The 15,065-nt window shown below is 38.4% G+C and overlaps 1 protein-coding gene across 1 annotated transcript in view; it reads left to right on the top strand.

Moving 5' to 3' along the window:
* The window catches only part of ATP13A3 (ATPase 13A3), a 116,294-nt gene that overhangs the window by 91,319 nt on the left and 9,910 nt on the right, over window positions 1-15,065 (top strand). Inside the window, exons 18-28 of the mRNA XM_063442765.1 lie at window positions 356-509; window positions 1,556-1,676; window positions 3,084-3,208; window positions 3,293-3,465; window positions 4,282-4,404; window positions 4,487-4,566; window positions 5,010-5,052; window positions 6,578-6,687; window positions 8,463-8,559; window positions 9,032-9,104; window positions 10,904-11,081. Coding sequence (XP_063298835.1) covers window positions 356-509; window positions 1,556-1,676; window positions 3,084-3,208; window positions 3,293-3,465; window positions 4,282-4,404; window positions 4,487-4,566; window positions 5,010-5,052; window positions 6,578-6,687; window positions 8,463-8,559; window positions 9,032-9,104; window positions 10,904-11,081 — 1,277 coding nt within the window. The remainder of the gene's footprint in view (window positions 1-355; window positions 510-1,555; window positions 1,677-3,083; window positions 3,209-3,292; window positions 3,466-4,281; window positions 4,405-4,486; window positions 4,567-5,009; window positions 5,053-6,577; window positions 6,688-8,462; window positions 8,560-9,031; window positions 9,105-10,903; window positions 11,082-15,065) is intronic.

Below are 15,065 nucleotides of genomic sequence, written 5' to 3' on the forward strand. Positions count from 1 at the left end.
TTTTTCCATTCCCCTAGTAGCGCACAATGCATTTTTTTGTTCCCAAACCACATGATTTAATTTATAGAGTAGTGGCATATTGTGCATTTTAAGGGAATGAGCTAATAAATAGCTTTTTTTAAGGATCCCATCATGTTTGCTCTACATTACAAGTGATAATTGAAAAAAACAGAGCATCTAGATGGTTTAATCTTCATTTAATTAAACACCAACTCAAAGGAGTCCTAAGCAGCAAACGCATTGTATGTTTTTAATCCTAATCCGTGGCTGTAAATTTATAGTGTCTTGTTGTCCAGTTTATTGCTTTGCTTTAAGTTACCATGACTCTTCCATTCATTTCTGACTTGTTCCGCAGACTACTTATGAAATTGGCATTGTGCGCCAGTTTCCGTTCTCTTCAGCATTGCAGCGTATGGCAGTGGTCGCTAGAGTTCTAGGGGATAAACGGATGGATGCTTATGTGAAAGGGGCACCAGAAGTTATTGCCAGCCTCTGCAAAAAGGATACAGGTGAGGCCATGGGTTTATGATATGGTAGGAAAAGGTGCATGATGCATAGCACACTTACAAAAACGTTTCTGAAACGTTTGTGAAAGGATGTTATCAATTATATTTTGGCATCATTTATGCTGTATATTTTTACTCCACTGAAATTTACTCTCTGAACCTTTTATCAAACTGGTTTATTCCTATGCCTTGTATGTTATGATTCAGTGCTTGTTTTAAGATAGATACATTCTGAAACACTGAGAAAAAAAAGACAATTTAGTCAACTTCAGAATCTTTATTTGTATTTTTCAGATTTGTCAACTTCCTTCTAAGGAAGTGTTGTTTTAAATTAATTTAATGTCAGCACTCAATGCATATCTAACTTATAGCATACCATTTTAGGATCATGACACTCCTGTATCATAGAAAGCCCTTGTCCTTTACATAGTGCCCAGGTTTGCCTGGTATAGGCACAAGAAAACCTTAATGGTAGGATGATCTACCAACCAGGACCAAACTTCTGGAATAAAAGGGAATTATGACATGTCACACATGTCATGTGTCCTTAAGGGGTTAAAGTTCTCTTAAAAAACCATTTCAGTATGTACAGTCCAGTCGTCCCATCATCCAATAATACAAATATAGCCAGGTTATGTCTGTTTATTCTAAGTGAGTCCTTCTTTCTAAATGTTAAAATGATTTTCTGTCAGTTAGAACCATTATTTGTGTATTCCATTAATGTTGTGTTTGGTGTAATGCCTTGATTGCTTATCATAGCGTACAATATATGTGCACAAAGTATAATGCAGGCACACAGAAGACCGGGATTTCTAATCAGTGTCCCCAAAAAAGACATGCTGGAAAACAATAGATATCTCATTATATTCTTATTAGTCATCCACTGTATAAGTAAAATTAAATTGCTTTGTGGTTTGCTGACCATTCTCATAAATGCTTAGTTCTGCAGATTTCATATTCAGATATTGTTGATATAATAACTATTCCTGAAGGATGATATCACAGTAACTTCCTTAGTAAAAACACCTGTGTGATTCTCTTTGTTGTAGTTCCAGCGGATTTCGCCATTGTTTTAGAAGAGTACACAAAGCAGGGATATCGCGTCATTGCACTTGCACACAGGAGGTTGGAGTCCAAAATTTCATGGCACAAAGTCCAAAATATTAGTAGGTATGAAGAGATCACTGCTTATATTTATTTTACTGATGTTGGTAAATAACATATTTACATCGACAATACAGATTGCAGGCAGCAGCAGTTATCAAATTAATTGTATGGCAGCATTACTAATTTGTGAAAAGTATACATTGGTCTTTGCTCCCAAATGAACCATTTGTCATCAGAATCTTGACAGAGGTCTTGCTTTTCAGAGGTCTTGCACAACCTTATATAACTAGGGTTTGGTACGTACGGTACCGTATATACTCGAGTATAAGCCAACCCGAATATAAGCCGAGGCCCCTAATTTTACCCCAAAAAACTGGGAAAACTTATTGACTTGAGTATAAGACTAGGGTGAGAAATGCAGCAGCTACTGGTAAATCTCTAAATAAAATTAGATACTAAAAAAATTATATTCATTGAATATTTATTTACAGTGTGTGTGTGTATGAGAATACAGTGTGTGTATGAGTGCAGTGTGTGTGTGTGTGTATATGAGTGCAGTGTGTGTGTGTATGAGAGTGCTGTGTGTATGAATGCAGTGTTTGAGTGTGTGATGCAGAGCCTTGGTGGGGGTGGGCATTTATTTTATTTTAATAGTTTTTTTTTTATATTAATAATTGATTTAGGCTCACATTATGCTGCATCGTTTTGGGTGCAGGAGGGTGGATTCCCTGGACTCCAGTGGGAGCAGGCAGGAGGGTGGCTTCCCTGGACTCCAGTGGGAGCAGGCATGGACTGATGCAGGTTATCAGCTGCCTATTATCTTATATATGGCTAAGTGTGTGTGTATTTTGCAGTAGGAAATTATATTAAATCAATGTGTGTGGAGGAGAACTCGAACTGTTCTTGTCTGCGACCTGGTTCAATGTGGCTGGAAAATAGAGCCCAGTTTAGGGAGATATGCCTATCTGCCTAACCAGACCACGGAAAATTAAGGGTCCTAAGTGGAGACCCATTGCTCAACCCGGTCCCTAACAAAAGTACAGGCTTAATGGATTAATGCCCAGATAATGGCCCTCTGAGCATAACAGCGTGTGAGCGTCTGTTTTGTTTTATATTTCCAGTTTTGATTCTTGACGTGTTAACTAAATATTACCGAATCACCTATTCACTGGTTGTCCTAAACAAACATGGCAGAGTGCCGTCAACATACTTGTCAGCTGAGTTTCCTACTGTAGCGTTAAGATAAGTTTAATTAAATTAACATATTCACCTTACTCCGGTTTAGCTGCTGAGTTCAATAATTAAATGGGTTTAAACTCTTTTAGTTAATAAACTCTTGACTTAAACTGCAATGTGGTATTTATCCATTTTACTACCAGAGATGCTCATCTGTCTCTGGCCAAAAGGCATTTTCAGGGAATATTTTTTCTATAATAAATCTTGTTGCATTTTTTTATTTTTTTATTTCAGAGATGCCATTGAAAATAACATGACATTCCTGGGGCTAATTATTATGCAAAATAAACTGAAACAAGAAACACCGGCAGTACTAGAAGACCTTCGTAAAGCCAACATCCGTATGGTCATGGTGACAGGTAAGAGACAAAATTATTGAAACAAGCATAGGCGTTCATGTGTCTCACATGTTTAATTGTTTTTTTTCCCCCTTCCGTTTAAAGGAGACAACATGCTTACTGCAATTTCTGTTGCCCGAGACTGCGGAATGATTCTACCTCACGATAAAGTAATTGTAGCTGAAGCACTACCTCCTAAGGATGGTCAGGCTGCCAAGATTAACTGGCATTATGCAGATACCATGCCAAGAAGCAATTTGAATGTCATCAATTCACAGGTAAGGAGCCAAGTGTTATTAAAGCAAGCTGCAATTCTTTCTATAACGTTTTAATAAGCTGTCAGGCCACTTATTAAATATGTATTGGGTGAACATATCTGTGGGAAACCCACACCTGAGATGCGTCCAAAAGCCTAATAATATGTACACAAAAAGGCTAGATATAAGGTCACCAGTCTCTTTGGGAAATTGCAGCTGGACTGCCGTGCCTTGTAATTGCTAAACTTAAACGCACAAGACAATCATCATCAATCAACTAAACTACTTACTAACGTTCAGAAAATGCTGCAAGTTGTCCAGGTTTTACAAAATAAAAAAACAAAGTTTAACTTGCAAAGTTTGGAATATCCTTAGGCAACTGCAGATTCCTTAGCTGTTTGCATGTGCAGTAAAATGCAGTAAAGTTAGTGCTTTAGACACAACTGTAGTTGCATAAAAGCATTCTATTGAAAATAATTTAGACCTAATCTGCATGCCCGTGTGACATCAAGGACACTGCATGCATGTGATATAATTGACATAGAGATTTGCAAGACTTCACATGCAGGCATGCCCAGTGCTGCTTTTGTATATACAGTACATTATTTAACAATTGTAAAGCCACTTCCTTCCTGCTGCCCAAAACAGCAGGAAATGAGGCATAGCACGGGGATCTTTACAAGTGATATTTTTTTTCCCCTTCTATATTTTCAATGCTTTATTTTTATAATGCTTTAGAAAAATGGTAAACTTCAACTAGATGTTTTGTAATTATATTGTTACTGCAGTATTGAAAAGTGAACGTCACAGGTGTTTCTCAATTTTCTTTGCTTCCAGGATATTCCTGATAAGATGGTTAATGACAGTTTAAATGATAGTCCGATAATTGATTACCACTTTGCAATGAATGGCAAATCATTTGCAGTTATTCTAGAGCACTTTCAGGATCTGGTTCCAAAGGTAAGATGCATTTTAAACGTTGTGATTTCTTAATTTTCACGGTGTGCTTAGTTTTTTCCTAACAATTATCATTTTCTTTTAGCTGGTATTACACGGCACAGTGTTTGCAAGGATGGCACCAGATCAAAAAACACAACTAGTAGAAGAACTGCAGAATGTGGAGTAAGTGAGTTCAATCACTTTTATTTACAATTGTAATACATCTTTAAAAACATGTCAGTATGTTCTATCATATGGATGCCCCAAAACTAGTGTTGCTGTCTTAATTTTTTGGCATGTGATCTAAATCTAAAAAAAAAACACGTTTACTTATTTTTCTGTTAATACATTGATCTGTTTAAAATATATATAAATATACTTTTAAAAAGTCTCCACTTTTAAAATGCCAATAAAATATTTCAGTAGGAATTTTATATGTAGGCCTTGTGAAATGTTACCACTCATCTTTCAATCAATGAAGAATCATTTAATATGATAGAATGAAGTAGAAACTCAAGTATTTATGTCAATTTAAATGTGAACAATCTGTCTTGAGTGGTCTGCTTCTGTTTGTTCTCAGATTTATTGTCTCACAGTTCTACAATTACCTCTTGTTCAATTTGCAGCTACTATGTTGGCATGTGTGGAGATGGAGCAAACGATTGTGGAGTAAGTTTATTTAAGTTTCTTTCTGAAATTTTTGCTCGTAGGGGGAATGCATGGCATGTGCTCTGATGTGTTATTTTTTTTTTATCTTTCACACTGGTATAGGGATTAAGAAAAAACTAATTTCACTTTTCACTTTTTAAAGTTTCTAAAACCCCAGCACCAGGGTGTTTGTGTAGTTTAACCCCCAATCACATAGGATGTGTGGATCTGCGGAATAAGCTAATAGCAGCCATACCGCAATATGCTGTCAGCCTATTCACAGCCCTGTGCACAGTTTGAAGAGGGTTGAGATGTTCAGCATGCACCTACCTAATGCACAAGTGGTATATCCGCAGCAGTTTTTACAGAGAAGCATTACACCTACTAACCTGTGCAATGCTACAACGTGTTAAGGTTAAAAGGTGAACTGTCAATTCTCTGTAATGAAAACAACATTGAAAAATCACCTATGGTTTGTGTTAACCTTTTTATTTCTTCATCTATTTTCTATGGAAATAGGGAGATAAATAAAATATTGTTTAATTTCTATTCTTCTCTTGCTGACTCTTTGCTGATTACCAGATGCAAAAGACCGATGTTACAATAATTGACAGGGAGCACCCAATTGAGTAGTGTGGCTTTCAACATTAAACTTAAATTTTTTATTCTCAAAAAGTACATATTTATTAAATATAGACATAAGTAAACATAATATAAATAATTTAGGAAAATGACAAATACCCTATAAAAGAGACCCTGTAAGGAAAAACTGTATTTTTGAAAATGTATTTATTGTAGTTTTAAAAAAAAAAGATTGCTTGTATTATAATCTCTTTGTACTTTACTTATAATTTAATAACTCTTTTCAGCACATTTTTACATTATTCTCTGGGGGCAGCTCTCTTTGCCACAAGCCTAGATTATTAAAATAAAATAAAAACATAACCAAGAGTCAATGTTTGTTCACATATCCTAACATCATGAATAAGCGCAGAAAATGTTAAAATAAACTGAGACCGTTTCAGATCACATTATTCGTGGTTGTAGCAGATAAGTGGTGGTTTCTGGAAATGACCATTTTCATATGGAATAGTAAGACAGGAGACCAAAACGGTTAAACGCACACTCGCTACCGAAGCATTTTATTCTAGTGTCATGTGATTTCTTTACTCGTGTAGTATTTGTTTTACTGTAATTTTAAACTGAGCAATAAGCTAAATATTATACAGGAGTTTTCAATGGAGGAATTGCTCTGTGGGATTCTTACCAAACAGGAAATTCTTTTTAGTGTGTGAAAATAAGGCTTGTAAACCAGACATTGTAAGAATTCAAGTGCACATTGACGCCCCATGTGCGGAAATGTACATTCCAAAAAGCCCAATAGTCCTTTTTGTATGACTTGCTGTATCTCACAATGTGATCTAGTCATTTGAATAGACTGTCCCTACATACATTGTCTGTATCCATGGTGGCTGTGTAGACACCTTAGTAAAGCACTACTGTCTGCTTTATAACATGCTATCATTTACATTGTATCTCTTGATAGGCATTGAAGAGAGCCCATGGTGGAATATCACTGTCTGAACTAGAAGCATCTGTGGCGTCGCCTTTCACCTCTAGGACACCAAGCATTTCATGTGTCCCCAACCTTATTCGGTACTGTTTATTTAAGTTATTATGGTATTAGGCAGCCTATCAAGTTTTTAGTTTGTGTGCATCCAGCGTTACGAACTAGAATAGGGAGTATCTTTAAAGAAAGTATGCTAAGTATGTACTGTACAGCCACCTGTGTATCCCTGTTAGCTGTTTACATGATTCTAAGAATCGTCAGGGTATTTCAGCATTGACCTAGTCCTCCCTTCATCTGTTCATGTTCAGTCTTACAGTGCTTTCATGAAGACTGTGATCATAGTAACTCATTTTTATGGCAATGCTAGAAAGCCTGTACTTTTAATTAGACTGTAGGTTTATTTCAAATATAGTGAAATTAACTAAGCAAAGACTTTATTTTGACATACTGTGGGGCATCTTCGAACATCAAGGTTGTCATTCAGAGCCTTAAAAATGCGGGCAGCTGCAATAGATATAATTCCTTTTCTAATATCTAATCACTAAAAGACAAAATCAATCTTAAATGTCCAAACAACTTATACTTCCTCCAATTTGTTTTCATTCAGTCTCCAATTTGTTTAAATTTCATTCATGTCCACTCCAAGAATAGAGAACAGTGGGAGAATGTCCACGTTCTGGGTAAAGCAAAAATATCATATTAGGCGGCTGGAGGTTTTCGGCAGGAGAGACACATTCAGCATTAAATATTTCTACTTAATTGTTATGGTTTTTATGTCTTTATTTCCAATAGTTGTAAAAATCCCCTCGGAGTTTCCTTTTCAAGATACCTTGTTCACTGTTCCTTTAAACAGCTACCAACTCATCATCTGTTAGATTTGTGGCTTTATCCCATGCGGATAGAATTCTTTGCTAGTGCAGAACTGGGCCCCCTTAATAATATACAGTTAATTTGACACAGATTTAAAAGCCAGACAAAAGGGGTCTCAACGGAAAGTATCCCAAGCTTCAAAGTCCACAAGATAAAGTCAGAGCTATAGCTCAAGGGTTATATTTACACAAATGAAGAAAAACAGCTTTAACAGAAGATAGTGTATTCCCTGTAGCACTGGTAGAGCAACAGAGTTGGGTGCCTCACAAGCAAAAGTGTGTGTACTTTTTTCCTCTCTGTGTAATAAAGAGGTTCTTTTTTTTTTGGCAAATGCAAAAGATAGCATGTATTTCATAGAGTAAAGTTTTTCATTACAGCCTATGGATGAGATTCGTTTCAGACATCATAGGAGATGAAGGGTTAGAATGATCATTGAGACTGATCTCTCAAATCTGTAACAATAGAATTATTCAATCCAGTGAATAACGTTACCATTTAAAAATACCATTTTACTTATTATGCCATGACTCCATTGAGCACAGGGCACATGGAGTATAACTGTTCATAATGTGTCTCCAGATGTCGTGAATTACAATGTCCATAATGCTCTTAGAGCCATAATGCTGGAAAAGCATCAGGGGAGATGTATTCCACAACATCTGGAGTGCCGATAGTTGCCTTCCCCTGGACTAGACTGCTTAGATCCTTACATGGTTATGACCTTAGAGTAATTTATGTCTACAGAGTTACATTGCTAGGCTTGCCAGTCACTGCATAATATAGAACCTCCTGCAGACTGGCAGTAATTGTTTGGCACCATTTTAAAAAACGCTCTTCTACCTCCCACCTGCTTAGCCTATTTAGTGGTGATCAGTACAACCAGTTATTATATAGATAATCCAAATTTGCTCTACACTGTGATCTAAAAGAAACTGAAGTTTTCTTCTGCTCATAGTGATTTATGACATTTTTTTCCTCTTTGTTATTACAGGGAAGGCCGTGCGGCCTTAATCACCTCTTTCTGTGTGTTCAAGTTCATGGCTCTGTACAGTATTATACAGTACTTTACAGTTACTCTGCTTTATTCGGTGAGTGTCCATCACATGTATACTTTGTACATAGCAGTGGTCCTCAAACCTTTTTGAAAGGACACCAGTTATATATGTGGCATTAGCCTTGGTGGCACATTCTTGTGTTTCAAATTTGTCTCGGTAATTCATTGTTCAATTGTAGTATGTAATAAAGTAAATTCTGCAAAACTATTACATTTGACTTGCCTCTCTATCAAAGGATCTGTACTGCCTAAGCTGTGCATTCTATAGAACAATAACATATTTGCTGTTAGCAGTTCGATTTAATAATTTTTTCACTTTTGGAAACCCCCCTATAAATAGTGCGGGGGCCTAATTTTGTGACTGGACCCAGTGATTAAGTACCACCACTGTATACTGGATAACATATTGTGTCTATTCATTGAAATGATTTGCAATGACCGTAATAATGTATACAACAATGTTTAGTTTTACTATTTGACAGCATATTCCTTTTTTCCCCCTATAGATTCTCAGCAATTTAGGAGACTTCCAGTTTCTCTTCATTGATCTGGCCATCATTTTGGTTGTTGTCTTTACAAGTGAGCATTTCTTATATTTACTGTTTGATTGTCTTCTGTTTCTTGCCAAATACTATATTGTGTGTGTGGGTTGTCATTTAGAGAACCCTTGCAGCGTCTGTTGGAATGTTGTTAGACAGTCTGCAATTCTTTTATAGCAACCGCAGAGTTAGTAGTTGCTGGAATATTTTATCCAATAATTAGTTTCAACTGGCACTAATATCCTGTAAAGTCGAACATGGTGGCCCTTTCCGTATTGAATTTTCCATTTTTAGGAAACTTTTGAAAATGGAGATACATGTTTTTTTTTGTCTTTTTTTGTTTTTCACTGCCCTTAGATTTCTTCTAGAATTCCTTTCTTGCCGTTTACATTTTTATATTTTTGGGTGATGGTTACACAAGGAATGTTCCCTTTCCCACTGCTTCCGATGCATTGTGTACAGTTTTGCTTGTGCTCTGTTCAAAATGTCCTTTCCATTTGTTTTCAGATCTAAACTTCTCTCTACACTCTCTCTTTTTTGCAACCACTAACCAACCCTCCCAATCTTGCTACAGTTTACTATCCTTATAGCATGATCCTACATCTGTTACTAATAATTACTAATTACCTCATTTGCAATTACCTCAAATTCTTGGTATTTGCATATGCATCCGAGCCATCTGGCTAAACAACACTTCATAAAAGTGTACTAAATGCAAATTTTAAGCATTTTGGGAGTCCCATATTGCCTACACATACAAGAAAAAATAAACACAATGACAGAAGCAAGGGCAATGACAATAAAGTAATGGTAAATTACCGAAAAGATTCTTACAAGCCACAAGACAGAACCACAAGTCACCAAACCCCCCAACTTTTCGGCACCAACTGGCTGCCTTTATCAAGGGTACCCTAGCAGCAGAGAACATTGATGAAGGCAGCCAGTTGGTGCCAAAATGTTGGAGGGTTTGGTGACTCGTGTTTCTGTCTTGTGGCTTGTAAGAATCTTTTTGGTAATTTACCATTACTTTATTGTATTTGCCCTTGCTTCTGTCATTGTGGTTATTTTTTCTTGTATGTTTTCACTTTGGTACTTTTTGTACATAATAACGTTTTTTGAGATTGTTATAGTGTGCATTCTATATTCTATAGATATTTGGATATTTGAAACATTTGAGGCAGTGTTTATATGATTGGCACCTGGCTATTTTTATACTACTTTGTCTCTCCGTGTGCTGTTGTTTTGAGAACAGTATACTAGTGAGCCACAGAATAAAATGTCCAATCATATTGTGTAAGATCCTAGAAATAAGCTTCCTGTATATTGTACATTATATATACATACAACTGAAAAGATCTATTGTTTAAAAGTAAATTTGCTTGTTTTGCCTACTGGTATCAAGGTTGCATGGCATTTTTTTGTTTGAATGTCTATTTCAAAATAATAATATTGATAATCTGGCAAATTCGCTATATTTTAGTGTGAGCTATTAATTGTTTACTCTGGGGTTAATTCATCTATTTAAGATGTTTTATAAGTCGATCATTCACTACCTTGAAGTTGTTGCCCCCAGAGATTTCCTGGCAAAAGCGATATTATAGAAGTGTGTAGCAAACATTTTAGGGATTTTTTTTCCCAAGTGCTAATCTTTAAATAATTCTTTATCTCAGTTTTTAATGTGATATACTTTCCAGACATACATGTTTTTTTTAAGTGTGTTAAAGTTAAGTTCTCAAATGTATTTGACTGTGATGCTTGTGAACAATGTTTCAAAGAAAGATGCAGACCAAGTTCAAATTGTATGTTTTTTTTCCACCCCTCCCCCCACCCCCACCACAGTGAGCTTGAACCCAGCTTGGAAAGTTTTGGTGGCACAGAGACCTCCTTCTGGTCTCATCTCAGGACCCCTTCTTTTTTCCGTCCTTTCCCAAATCATCATCTGCATTGGGTTCCAGACTCTTGCTTTCCTGTTGGTGAAGAAGCAGCCATGGTACGAAGTCTGGACACCCAACTCAGAGTAAGTTACACCTTGATTCCAATCCACATGTAAGTTACACCTTGATTCCAATCCACATGGTTAAGCTATCAAAATGCAACTTTGCCTGCGATACAAAGTCCGCTACACAAATTTACAAGTTTCCAATAAACATGTCATCTAGAGAGGACTGCCTCTTGTTAAATGTAATAGTCTCAGTATAATGAGAAAATAATTCATATAGGGAACACACAGCTTACAGTAAGGTTAATATCTCACTAAAATTAAAAGACCAGGTAGCCCAGTTAAAGGGACACCCCAAGCACCATAACAAATTCAGTGTATTGGTTATGTGGCAAGAGTTTTAATAATGCAGTCAAACCATATTCAAGCACCAAAAAGCATCACTCCTGCTTCAGACATTATAATGTAAAAGGCCCATTTCTTGTGATCTGTCTCTAATATTTCTTGATAAACTCTGAGCACTGTCATACAGCAGGATTTGACCTGGCTAAATCTCTTCTGGTGCAGCTGAATCACCCATGACCCTTCTTGATCCAAGTATTTTGCTCTGTGTCCTTGTGTAAATTCTGTTTTCTTTCTGCAGGTGTATAAAGATTTGCATTTGGGCTTTGGATGTTGGGGAATCATCTGATATTATATGTCAAATCTCTTAAAAGGACACTATAGACACCAGAACAACTTCAGCTTAATTTAGTTGTTCTGGTGTCTTCTGTCTGTCCCTGAAGGCTTTTTAAAGTAAGCACTGTCTTTTTAGAGAAAATACAGTGTTTACATTACTGCCTAGGAATACCTCTAGCTGCAGCCACTCAGACGGCCACTAGGGGTGCTTCCTGGGTCAGTGCTGCACAATGCAGCAGTGACATTCAGCAGAGACGCTGAGTGTTCCTAATAGCACTGGTTCAACGCATCTCTATGAGGAGATGCTGATTGGTGCAGCACAGTTTTTTGCCGTACATGCGTGATAGCCTCCCAATGCTTTCCTGCAGGAAAGTATTGGATTGGCTGAGATGATAAAGTTTAATGATCTCAGCCAAAGAGGCAGAGCCAGCCGCGAGGAGACTGGGGCGGCACTGGGATAACGGTATATAAAATCACCTTTTACTTTGCGGACACAGTTTCCGAAACTTAAACAGCACTATTAAAACTATAGTGTCAGGAATACACGTTTGTCACTGACACTATTTTAAAACATTCTGACAAAGACCATAAGAACAGCACCCATAGCTTACTTAAACAGTAATCTGAACAATAAACTGTATTGGTTAAGGGGAATGGAATTGCCCTTTAAAGTTCTTGAAAAGCCTCTCAAGGTTCATCCATTTGTCAATCAATGTTTGATTGCTGCGCAAGTCTGACTAAATCATGCTATATGCCAGAGGCAGATTTGTAGTGTACTCCAGATTTCAAGTGATCAATGTCCTTTCTCTTCTACCCATCCCCAGTTATGTTCTGTATTAAAAATGTTTACGGATTACTGTGGTTTTCCTCCATATTCTTGTTTTTTTTGGAAGCAGCATCTGTGGAGCTGTTTTTTTTTTTTTTTTTCCTTTGAATAAATAATTACCGTATCTACATAACTCTTCAGACTGGATTTAGTAGCAACTAGCAGCAGAGACATTTTTTATTAATAGTATTATTGCAGAGTTTATTGACCATAAAAGTTACCATACAACATGTATCATCAGTGCCATCACTAGGGCACCCCCCACATCATGCAGTGCCCCCCCAATTGAAATTGAAATAAGTGGTGAGCAATGACTCTCCCTTCACAAGCTGCAGAAGCACCCCGTGCGGCCAGAGGGGGCACTGTGCTGGGAGAACTTCCTCCTGGGTCACAGAGAGTAGGAGGGAGAGGAAGCTCAGCTCTGCACAGAGGCATCCAGGCAGCTGCTGGTAGGGGGTCCAGTCTGTGTGTGGGGGGGTGGGGGGGGAGGAGAAGAATCAGTCTGTGGGGGGGGGGGTCAGTCTGTGTCTGTGGGGGGGGGGGGGGGGGGGGCTCTGTGCGTGTGGGGGCAGGGCTCAGTCTGTGCGTGTGTGTATGGGCCAGTCAGTATTTGTATGTATGGATCAGTCTGTGTCTGTGTGTGTGCGCGCGCGTGGGGGTGGGCTCTATCTGTGCGTGTGGGGGTGGGCTCTGTCTGTGGGTGTGTGTATGGGCCAGTCAGTATTTGTATGTATGGATCAGTGTGTGTGTTTGTGCGTGCTCCAAGAGAGATACCTCTCATCTCGTGACCTTCTCTGTACCCGATAGATAGGCAGCCTTCTCAACCACACGGATCTTATTGTCTTTTTTTTTTTTAAACAAGTATTAAAGTAAAAATTGTAAAGCTCTCCCCTATCCCACTCTCTACACCTCCACGAGCACAGTACACCCTCACAGACCATGAACCCCCCACCTACAGTACACTCCTACCAACATAGAGTAAACCTTTGCATACACACACAGTGCACCCCTCAAACACATCATCTCTCCACCCACATACACACTTATTCCCCACATACCTTCACACATACATAAATGCTTTACCCCATTACACACGGAATCTCATATATAAATATATATATACACATACATATATATACACATACACTCACACTGCAACCCCTAGATGCACACACACTTTACAGACCTTTTCAGCACACACACAAGCTCACAAGCTCCTATACATGAGCACATGGTCACACTACCGCTCCTAGTTACACATAGTACACCATAAACAAACTCTTCTATACACACACTTCACCACCTCCCCTTCTAAACACCATAGAAAATTATCTTGCATCTCCTGAAAAGGTTTTACAGTTTCTGTGAAAAGGTGTCTTGCCTGTAATAAGGAAGACACAGCGGTGGAACTACAGGGTGTGCTGGTGTTGCGGTAACACCGGGGCCCATGTGTCAGTTCCGCCACTGTGCAGCAACTTCCCCAGCACACAACCTCTGCCCCTGCATGGAAGATCACCGTACACAAGCTCCTCCTCCAATCTCTGACTGAGACATACACACATTCTGACAGACATACAGTGACTGACAGACACACACACACACACACACTCTATTTCTCTCACAGTCACAAATTGCTATTTTAATTTAAATACACCCAGACTCCCTACCTTTGGAAGAACTGAGTTGATCTTTCCCTGGCGTCTAGTGTTTCTCCTCTCAATCTTCCTGCAGTTTCTCTCTGCTTCCCTGCGCGCTCTTTATAGTGATGCCGGGGCTGGAGTGACGTCATGTCACTGAACAGCGCGCAGAATTGCAGGAAGGTTACTGCTCCCTGCAGTAGCCTGCTTTAATGTTTTCTGCGCGGCTTAGCAAAGGGCTGACAAATGCCAGGCGCCAGGGCAAAATGCCTAGTCGCCACGGAGACCTGGTGCCTGGGTTTTGTAAAGCCCTGTGTGTGTGTGTGTGTTTGTGTGTATATATATATATATATATATATAAAAAAACCAAATAATCTTGCACTCCACCTGATCCGTAGTCCAATGCCCGGTGCTTGTCAGCCAAAATTCAACGAACGATTCAAAGATAGCACTCCAGGGACTTGATAAAATGTAACTTTTATTTTTCTCACTAAAACATCAAAAGTGTCAACGTTTCAGCTTGATCCCCTCAAGCTTTCGCCCTGACGAAAGCTTGAGGGGATCAAGCTGAAACGTTGACACTTTTGATGTTTTAGTGAGAAAAATAAAAGTTACATTTTATCAAGTCCCTGGAGTGCTATCTTTGAATCGTTCGTTATATATATATATATATATATATATATATATATACACACACATACATACACAGAGCTCGACAAATCCCAGGCACCAGGTCTCCGTGGCGACTAGGCATTTCGCCCTGGCATTTGTCAGCCCTTTGCTAAGCAGCGCAGGAAACACTAATGCAGGCCGCCGCGGGAAGCATAGAGGCGGCGCGAGAGGGAGCAGTAACCTTCCTGCAGTTTTATAACGGACCCTCCTACTTTTGTCCCTGGCCCTTTATGTGCCCCCATTAAGTAT

The sequence above is a fragment of the Pelobates fuscus genome, chromosome 2, assembly GCF_036172605.1.
Source record: "Pelobates fuscus isolate aPelFus1 chromosome 2, aPelFus1.pri, whole genome shotgun sequence".
Taxonomy (NCBI): domain Eukaryota; kingdom Metazoa; phylum Chordata; class Amphibia; order Anura; family Pelobatidae; genus Pelobates; species Pelobates fuscus.